The sequence below is a fragment of the Thunnus albacares genome, chromosome 9 (assembly GCF_914725855.1).
Source record: "Thunnus albacares chromosome 9, fThuAlb1.1, whole genome shotgun sequence".
Taxonomy (NCBI): Eukaryota; Metazoa; Chordata; class Actinopteri; order Scombriformes; family Scombridae; genus Thunnus; species Thunnus albacares.
Genome location: NC_058114.1, coordinates 19,267,461 through 19,276,589, shown reverse-complemented (window position 1 = coordinate 19,276,589; position 9,129 = coordinate 19,267,461). Strand labels below are relative to the sequence as shown.

Here is a 9,129-nt window from a genome sequence, read left to right as displayed (position 1 = left end):
TTGAGTGAATTTCAAAGGAAGACAAGAACAGATCATGTGCATTTTAAATCCATTTATTAGTTACAGACTTTCACATAGTAAAACAACAAAAGGATTAATGATTTACAATTAAAAAAAGGAAATAGTTTGCTGTGATCATAACCACTACCTCTTTACAACATGTTTGTGCATGTCCTGACTACTGTAGCCGGGTAGTTTTACTACCAAAAGATGCTGAAAGTGATCTCCTAATGTTAACTTTAAGGTGTCCCCCTAGGAGGCTTTGGCAGCTAGTTTCCATCGTTGTAGCCACTCTTGAAAAGTCAGTCCTCCTTTACTGACCTCAGGTAGGACATGCTGCGCTGGTCGATCCCACCTACAAGCATGAACACACACAAAACAGAAACAGTTAACCTGCAATACAGACCTTGAGCTGCTGACTGGAGGTATAAATTAAATAAAAACAATACCAAGACATTCATGTTTAGAAAAAAAATCTATATGAGATCAAAGCAGCAAAGGTTTAAACTAGAGTTTAGTACTGATGGACCCTGAAAGAAAACAACCTGGGTCGTCTTTTCATGTAACTTCTGTCATTTATGATAACATTTACTCAGCATAGAGCTAGATGAGATGTTTGCTATCAATATCACAATACTAAGAGTATTTTTTTTATATAAATAGTATATCAATATCTCAATTGAATACAGAATCATATAAATGATTAAACTGATGTTAAATTAAATGAATTGTGCTCCACTCAGAGTTACATAACAACAGAATTTAGAGACACAGTAATACAATATGTTCATATCAACACTATATGATTACATTCAAAGTGGATCACCCAGCCCAACACTGTCCCCCACCTCCCACACCGCTATTGATGTTTAGTGATGCTTGTCTGGGTGAGCTAGGATCCACAACACACCTGAATCTAATTAAACTGTTAAACCCAAAAACCCCATAAAACACAGTGTATGATGAACTGCGACACCTCCTCCCCCATAAAACATACAGACATAAACGGGTCATTTCTCCTCCACAGGACAGGTTATCAGGACTTAGCCTGTCATACTACAACTCAAGACAACATGGTCCTGACTCTTCGGGCCTAATAAAAGCTAACAAAACTCTGTATGCAAAACAGCACAACCGAATAAGGGAAAATGACAAGACTTACTTCTGCATTTCTCATATAGCGATGTGTCATGAAAGTGCTTGTGTTTATTGTTTCAGTCAGTATCACAAGAAAATGTTTAGTACATCCATAGGAAAATGTGCACTGACCTCAACTAAAGCAATAGTGATACTGATAATAATTTTGAACATGTCTAAATCCTGAACGTACCTGAGTGACGGAAATGCTGAATTTTTAACATATAAAGGCTAATCTAAGTGACTGTTCAGGCCTTTTCCATATTTTTATTTGGGAAAATGAGCATGTCTACATGGTCGTGATGAAGTCGGGAGCGTAGTCTGTTTACACTAAGTCCTGCCGTGGAAAACACCCTCTCTCTGATAGGACTTTTTGACGGCTGAAGTGGTCTTTGCATGTTTCTCCTGCTTGTGCAGTAGCATCTAAACCCATGTGAGATGGGCTACACTGCCCTCGTGCGGAAGAGAACCAAACTGCACGTGCCATACACGTTTTACCGGTGTTAAACCGTATTTGGTGACCCATCAGATTCTGTGACCTGCAGCGTTGGAAGAAGTACTCAGATCCTTTACTTAAGTAAAAGTATCAATACCTCAATGTAAAAAACTTCATTACAAGTAAAAATCTTGCATTTAATACTCTGAAAATAGACCCAGATCTAAACAAAAAAAGGATTATCTTTTATAAACATGTTGAAAGGAAACTAGATACTAAAAACCTTAATGTGGTGTATTCTACCCATTAGTTTTCAATCAGTCATTTGCTTTAGAAATCTGTCTCACCAGTAAGAGATGGCAGTTTTGGCCTGGTCCGCGTAAGAAAGGCCTTGCACACAACGTTGGGTGAAGCCTCTGACTCTTGGTACCAGAGACTTCAGGAGCTTCTGATCCTCCTCGATGACTCTGGACAGCAGGGCTGAGAAACACAATGAGGACAAAAACTGATTACAATCTTGAACATTCTTCTTTTTGCTCAGGTAATGCAAATTCATCATGATATAGAGAATCTACAAACAGCCTTGTACTGTTTAACAGCACTTGTTACAGTCTCTTTTAAGGACAACAAAAGCTTCACTTGATGCTTTCCTCTGATTACCTTTTTGATCAGATGCATGCAGCAGCTCTGCTTCTTTCTGTGTTTTCTGCAGAGTAGCAGAGTGGAGCTGCAGTAACTGGCGAAGAAAACGCAACTCGAGCTGTTGGGAGCGAGCCTGGGAACACAACTCCTCCGGAGCCTGAGGAGTTTAAGGATAATGAAGAAAAGAAGAAGAATGAGAGATAAAAATACACAGTTAAAACATTATTTGCAATGCCAAATTCTGAGAAACAGTCACACTGAGTTCTCCAAACCAGAGTGTGGAGGCACTGTCACTATTACAGCTGCTACAGATACTTAAATACATTTTAAAATGTGAGAAATTGCATTAATTTTGGCATTTAAGATATTCAAAAATAAAGAAATTAAAAAACTTTTTTGATACTTTTTAGTGTTTAAAATACACAATTCTGCTGTCTGTTTTTTTTTCTTCATTTTAATGTGTGAGAAAAGTTTAATAGTTATAGAATTACAGTCAATAGTTACTGCATAAAATCATAATTTATTAAATCAAACTGAAAAGAAATAACTCTCGATTTGAATCATAAAACATTGAGAATCATGAATTAAACTGACACTCCTCCACAGTGTTGCGCTGGGTAAGAAGAAAAAGAAGGACTAGTTGATGTATTTATGTGCCAACTCTCACCTTGTACAGTGGGAACGCGACACTCTGACACATGCTGCTGAAGGTCGGAGACTGCAAGCGATTGATAGACAACCACGACGCAGGGATCCTTTGCGTTCTGAAACAACAGACATCTAGTTCACTATTCGATTTCTGTTCAGAAACAGTCAAGCACCTGATCAAGAGTATGATTAAATGACGATGCTGCTGATTTGACTTGTGGAGCACTCTTAAAGGCTTTATTCCACTGCAGCTGGAGCCGCAGGTGTACCAAAGATGAAGTAGGATCCTTTCCTGACACATAGTGCTGTTTATACTCCCTCCCTCTGTGAGTTTGTAGTTCATCATGAACTGCAACAAAACTCAACATAACTAAGAGGAAAAAAGTAGACAGCGTGTGTGGTGTCACCCACTTTTTTTTCTTAAATACCAAATACAAATTCTGCCGTCAGTGAAGTTGTACTTGAATATGAAGTGTTCAGTTTGAGTTCACACTTGTGATTTTTTTTACTAGGTGGTAACAAAAATAAAATTCCTTTGTTTATGTTCTGACCTACCTGGAGTTTACTTCTTCAACATGTTCTTACCCTTCAACAGTCCTGCGGTCCAGAGCCTGAAGCGAAACCGTTCCCAACTGTCTGGCCTCCTTTGAAATGGAGTTCCTGAGACTGTTGGCGGCTGTGGTGACATCCTCAAACTGTGGTACCAGCTTGCCCTGAAGGAATTCCTGTAACTGAAAACACGCAGCCAGACAGAGGGATTGATTGTTCACAAATTTTCTTCTTTGTGGCAAGTTTTTTTTTGTCGTTTTTTTTTTTTTTTTTTTTTAAATCTTAAAAAGACCAAAACAAGCTCTTTCACCAAAGCATGAAGCAGGCCGTATAAATAACCTCTCTATTTCAGTGTCATAGATTGTGAAAATAAGCACCTCTCTGTGCAGGCGGATCAGTTCTGTCTTGGTTGTGGAGTTCCCCTTAATCAGACCTCTGATCTGATCCTGTCTGAGAACCTGGAGAGAGACACAACAACAAAGCATGTGTAAGGATATAAGTTGCAGAAATACTGACAGTTCTGATCCTGAAGTTGATATTGGTCAGACAAATCAAGCTGTTTATCCCCAAACAGTTAACAGGACATGTAACCAAATCCTCTAGACCACATTTGCTAAATGTTATTATCCTGATATATCTACAATAAATAAAAAATGATTTATTTATTATCCGTTCACTCTCACCACTAGTTGTCTGAAGTCCAGAATCCTCTGCCACTGGCTGTGGAGGTTTCTGAGCGCCTCCTGTCGGCTTCTGGCATGCTGGTCAAGCTGAACACACTGGTCTCGAATGTGATCCCTTGCTGCAGCCTGCATCACACACTGGAGCTCCAGCTCTAGAACTGACCTGCCAGAAATACATTAAGTCCAAGAAGTAAAAAGGCAGACATGGTAAATTCTTCAAAAGTAGTTTTACATTTGCCATCCTGATCATATCAGTCTCTAATTTGACTGTTGGCTATTATATGATTATAGTTAACTAAACCAGGAATAAGACTAAATTGAGCCTTCAATATACAAAAGGAATTAGAATTTTAATGTTCAGTTAAAAATAATGAGCTCCTCTTCTAAAAGGAATTATTAGGCTTTTTCATGACTTTCCACATCTATAATAGAAATTCCCATGACCAAAATGTTATTCCTGGACTAAATGTACTAATAATGTGGCTCAAGTTTTCCTAGCGATTGATTTTGTTTGGTGCTTCAATACTGCTGCATTAGTACAGACAGATTTAAGAGGATTCGTTCTATTTCTAAATGTACTTATTTCATAATCTACCAGGAATTCTGTGACTTGTGTGAACCTCAAAAATGAACTCTACAGTGAGTGGACTTACAGTGCCATGGTGTCACTTTGAAGCTCATCTGCAAAACCAGACACTTCATGCTCAGCCTCCTTCCTGCGGGCCTGCAGCTGGTTTCGGAGCTGCTGGACTCTGGAGCGAGTCTGAGCTAAGTCAACTAAACTCTGCTCCACCTCCTGCCACGCAGCCTGGAACCACACATGCATACAATTTCTCAAATAAAAACATGTTACTCACAAATTTTGAGAAAAACATGAAGTTGTTTTCATCTATTACAAACTTGTGTGATTATATTATTTAGTGTAAGTGTGCATTTGTGTCTATGTGAGTCCATGGGTGCAGGTTTATGAGCAGCACCTGTAAAAGGGTCTGAACAGGTGGCAACTCGTTATCCTCTTCTCCTGAGATGTCCAGTAGGTGATTGCTTTCATAGCGGAACCTGCAATGAGAACGGCAGTAACACTGTAACACAACAAACTTTTGGGTTTTAATAGTCTTAAAAAAAACATTATAATAGTATAATAAGTGTTTGCTTACTGTAGAGCTGTTACATCCCGTGTCACATCTAGAGCGGAGAGCTTCTCCTCCAGTTCCTTCTGTTCTCTGGAAGCTAAATATTGCAGTGCTGAGAGGACATGGTTTGGAGGATAACCACCCAACAGGTTCTGATGACATGACAAGTAACAACATGTTAATTCAAAGTGAAAAAGTAATGACGGTTCATTCACAAGTACCAAAATATTTAGTGAAATATGGGGAAAATGCACCAACCTCCACAGCGCTCAACCAGTAATGAAACACTGCAGTCCTCTGTTCACGAGTCATACTGAAAGGGGGGGGGGGGTTATGAAAAAAAAAAAAAAAAAGAGATGTTGACAATATTAAAAAAAACAAACACACACTGTGAATTGTAGATCTATAATAAAAAAAGGTATCCACTGTTACCGTGTGGCTGTAGGGTCTCCTGTTTTCAGTTCACTCTCTTGTAAAGACTGATAGAACTGGACCCTGTCGTAACACAGCTCTCTCACTTCACGCTGATGAAAGAAGATAAAAGAAATAGGATGGTTTGAATCTGTCAGCAGCTGTTTGATTTGCTGCTTGTTGCAAATATTGCATAACTCAAATTTGTGTGCAATTGAAAATCAAATCAGTAAGTGTCTCTATCAGCTATAGAGCTATAAAATATTCCAGTTTCTCATTGCTGCTTCTAACCTAAGATGGCATTCACTGTATGTTATTTTTATGAATCAATGTCTCCTCCGAACATGCTGTGGAACATTTTTGCCAGTTGTCTTATTCATTCTTTATTTTTCACGCTTTCTGGTTGAAACATGTGATTGTGGAGAGTATTTAAACACCAACACTGTGTCTGATAGATCAAGAACACTCTACTCAGTGGAATACAGACCAGATTTAGCAGCTCTTACCAGGACCTGTGCCTCTGCTGCAGCTTTAGAGTTGTCACCATCGCTGCTGCTGCTGGAAGACTGATTCTCGAACAGCACTTCCATCTCTGCTTTCCTGCGACACACAAAACGGCACTTATTTTTAAATTGTAAACTGCCACATTAGTAGCATGTAAATGATCTCACTTCACTGCAACTTTCCATTTTCTGCCTCACCTGACCATCTGCTCCAGTGCCTGGCAGTGCCCACTGATCTCTTGTGTATCATCAGAGAGCACCTTGCGATCCGAGATGCAGCGCTGCCTGAAGGCCTGTAGGAGCAGCTTTCTGCGCTGACTGTCCTCCACCTTGGTCCAGGTGCAGCTGATAGACTGCTCTGTTAGTAAAAAGCAGGAAACACCGGTGTGGACGATCACTTTAAATATTGACAAAAAATGGTAAATAGACTAAGGCTGCCACAATTATTTTCACTATCAATCTGCAGACTATTTTTAAGATTTATCATTTTGTCTAGAAAATGTCAGAAAAATAGTGAAAAATGCATGTCAGAATTTCCCAGTCAAAAGGTGTTTAGTTTACTTTCACGTGCAACAAAGAAAAGCATTGTGTTTGAATGGATGAATGAGAGGCAAATTTTAGAGGCACATTTTAAGGCGAAACCAGCAAACTTTTGGCATTTTTGCTTTAAAAAAATGACTAACATGATCATTCGATTATCAAAATAGTTTCCAATTAATTTTCTGTCGATCAATTAATCAACCAATCATTGCAGCTCTAAAATGGATTGCATTTATATAACACTTTTTTCAAAAGTGCTTTGCAATTTGCCTCTCATTCATCCATTCACACACACATTCACACAAACTGCAATTTGCTCGGTTGACCATCTGGAGCAACTTGGAGTGAAGTGATTTGCTGAAGGACACTTCAAGATGTTGATGTGAAGCCAAAGATGGGCCCAAGCATCGGCTCATACACAATGGAATGACTTTCTGGCTGCTGACCTCAGCAACAGATAAAGGAGTCATCTGGTCATACATGTACTCAAATTACACATTTTTAAGAAATGCATCCACCAGCAGACGCATTATTCTTCTCTTCTCTTGGTCAATTGCAATTTTACATTCAGCATTTAAGCAAAGAATGTGCATTCGCTGATATCGATATCAAAATTAAATACTAAAATACAGTTAAACAATACCCTGACCTCACTGCATATAATGTACTGACCTTGAGTGGCCAACTGTTCCTCTGTTTCGCTGATCTGAGAGTCCAGGTGACTGATCTCAGCTCTGAGCTGCTCTATCTTCCTCTGAAGCTCGCTCTGCTTAGCAGCCTCACTCTGGCCCTCGGTCTGCTTCAACTGAGGATGTACAAACACCAGCAGATACAGACACATTACATTATGTCAGTGGGTTGCTTAATGAAACAAACAAACAAAACAAAAATCACCTGATAATTATAAAATAAAAATGAAAACAAGTTGTAGCCTACCTCTTTGTCTTGAAGCACTTTGTACCTTGAAGTTAATGGTGTTAAGGTAATTACTGAACAAATATTAAAACACAGTAGTCATGGTGGGTGAGATATAATTGATACAAATTGGTACATCAAGCATACCCTGAAAGACATTTTTGAAATATTTGTGGGCATTTATTAGACAACAGTTTGCAGACACAGGGAAATGGAAAACAACATGAAACATAGTGTCACCTTGCAAGTTTCTGAACCAGGAACTTTGTGGTTACATGTGCGCTGGGGCCCCAGGAAACCCCAAGAAAACGTACAACAGAGACTGTATGTTGACATTAAATATGCAAACACTGAGTCTACGGCAAAGATACCGACCATCTCCTGCAACACAACACACTTTAAGTTGCCATGACTATTGCAAGGACACCAGCAGCGTTAGGATCCTCACTCAGAGCCAGAAAGGATACCACTGAAGATTGCCACGCATGATCCTCACGTTCCTGGAAGAACAGAGACACAGTCAAGAAGCTATCATTCATTTTTTGCTCGTCTGTCTAATGTTAGTCCAACTGTGTGCAGAGAGAGACTGCTGTTTATTTATGAGACCACACAGACGCCACAATGAGGACTGATTAGGTTATAGGGTTACACGCAGCATAGCATAAAAATCTATGAAGAGGTGTGTTGCAGCCCAGCAAGACAGTGTAAAGACTAACCTCTGTTGAAAAACGTGTTGTATGACATATTTCCATATTGACTTTCCTGTCCCAACGCACAGCCTGAAAAGAAAAAGCACTAATTAACCCTGCGAGTCAGCAATATCAGCTCTATGATAGTATGGAAAGCAAAGGCAAAGTGATACCGACGTTTTGAAATAGCTGTCATTTGGCAGGGTGTCTGGGGGAAGAGTGAACTCCTCTGTCGCCCATCGTTTCAATTCCTGCACAAGATTTCTGTCCGCCATCCTGACCAACAACGGAAGGTAAACAACTCACCTAGCTAACAACACCAACAAGCTAACTTACTTACGTGTCAATTACTTTGCTTGAGTTGTTAACTGAATCTAGCTAACTGTAGTGTAGGAGAAGATACCCCTTCGCCTTTATTACATGTAGGTTAACTCCCTAATGACAACATTGTTTTGACCTAAAATTGAAACTTTCCATTTCCCGCCCGTTTACGCTACTTCCGGTCAGTATATCCGTTGAAGTAGCGCCGCCGCTGGTTATTGTCGGTTATTGTTTTTTTTCCCCTACCGCATTGTGCGAAGACCCGCCCCTACTCTGCCACTGATTGGCTCTGACCTTGATATTCTTAAACTAATCCAACCAATCTAATCAAAGAAGGCAACGAGTACTAGCCAATCAAAGACAGAGTAGGGCGGGTCTTCGCGGAATGCAGATGGGTAAGAAAATAAGGCTTTTTTCCTTCTTTCTTCTTTTAATTAACAAAAAGCTATTAAACTAACATTCAGGTAAACATTAGCAGCACATACAAATCAGATTTAAATAACAAATACATATGAAGCACAT

The 9,129-nt window shown here is 39.5% G+C and overlaps 1 protein-coding gene across 1 annotated transcript; it reads right to left on the bottom strand.

Moving 5' to 3' along the window:
• Positions 1-37: 37 nt before the first annotated feature.
• haus5 (HAUS augmin-like complex, subunit 5) lies at positions 38-8,820 on the bottom strand. Its single transcript, XM_044362060.1, has 19 exons — positions 8,464-8,820; positions 8,314-8,376; positions 8,065-8,097; positions 7,619-7,643; positions 7,355-7,487; positions 6,341-6,500; positions 6,146-6,239; positions 5,661-5,752; positions 5,487-5,541; positions 5,253-5,380; positions 5,073-5,154; positions 4,749-4,903; positions 4,096-4,258; positions 3,790-3,870; positions 3,449-3,594; positions 2,883-2,979; positions 2,234-2,372; positions 1,921-2,053; positions 38-355 (listed from the first exon to the last, which is right to left on the bottom strand). Exons 1-19 carry the CDS (start codon positions 8,559-8,561, stop codon positions 253-255), a joined length of 1,980 nt encoding a protein of 659 aa, XP_044217995.1. The 5' UTR covers positions 8,562-8,820; the 3' UTR covers positions 38-252.
• Between the last annotated feature and the right edge of the window lie 309 nt (positions 8,821-9,129).

Coding starts and splice junctions, on each gene's coding strand:
- haus5 (XM_044362060.1), bottom strand. CDS start 8,561: ATGGCGGACAGAAATCTTGTGCAGGAATTGAAACGATGGGCGACAGAG. Junction 4,259..4,748: donor CAAAGTGACACCATGGCACT/GTAAGTCCACTC, acceptor TATTTCTGGCAG/GTCAGTTCTAGAGCTGGAGC. Junction 356..1,920: donor AAAACTGCCATCTCTTACTG/GTGAGACAGATT, acceptor TCATGCTTGTAG/GTGGGATCGACCAGCGCAGC.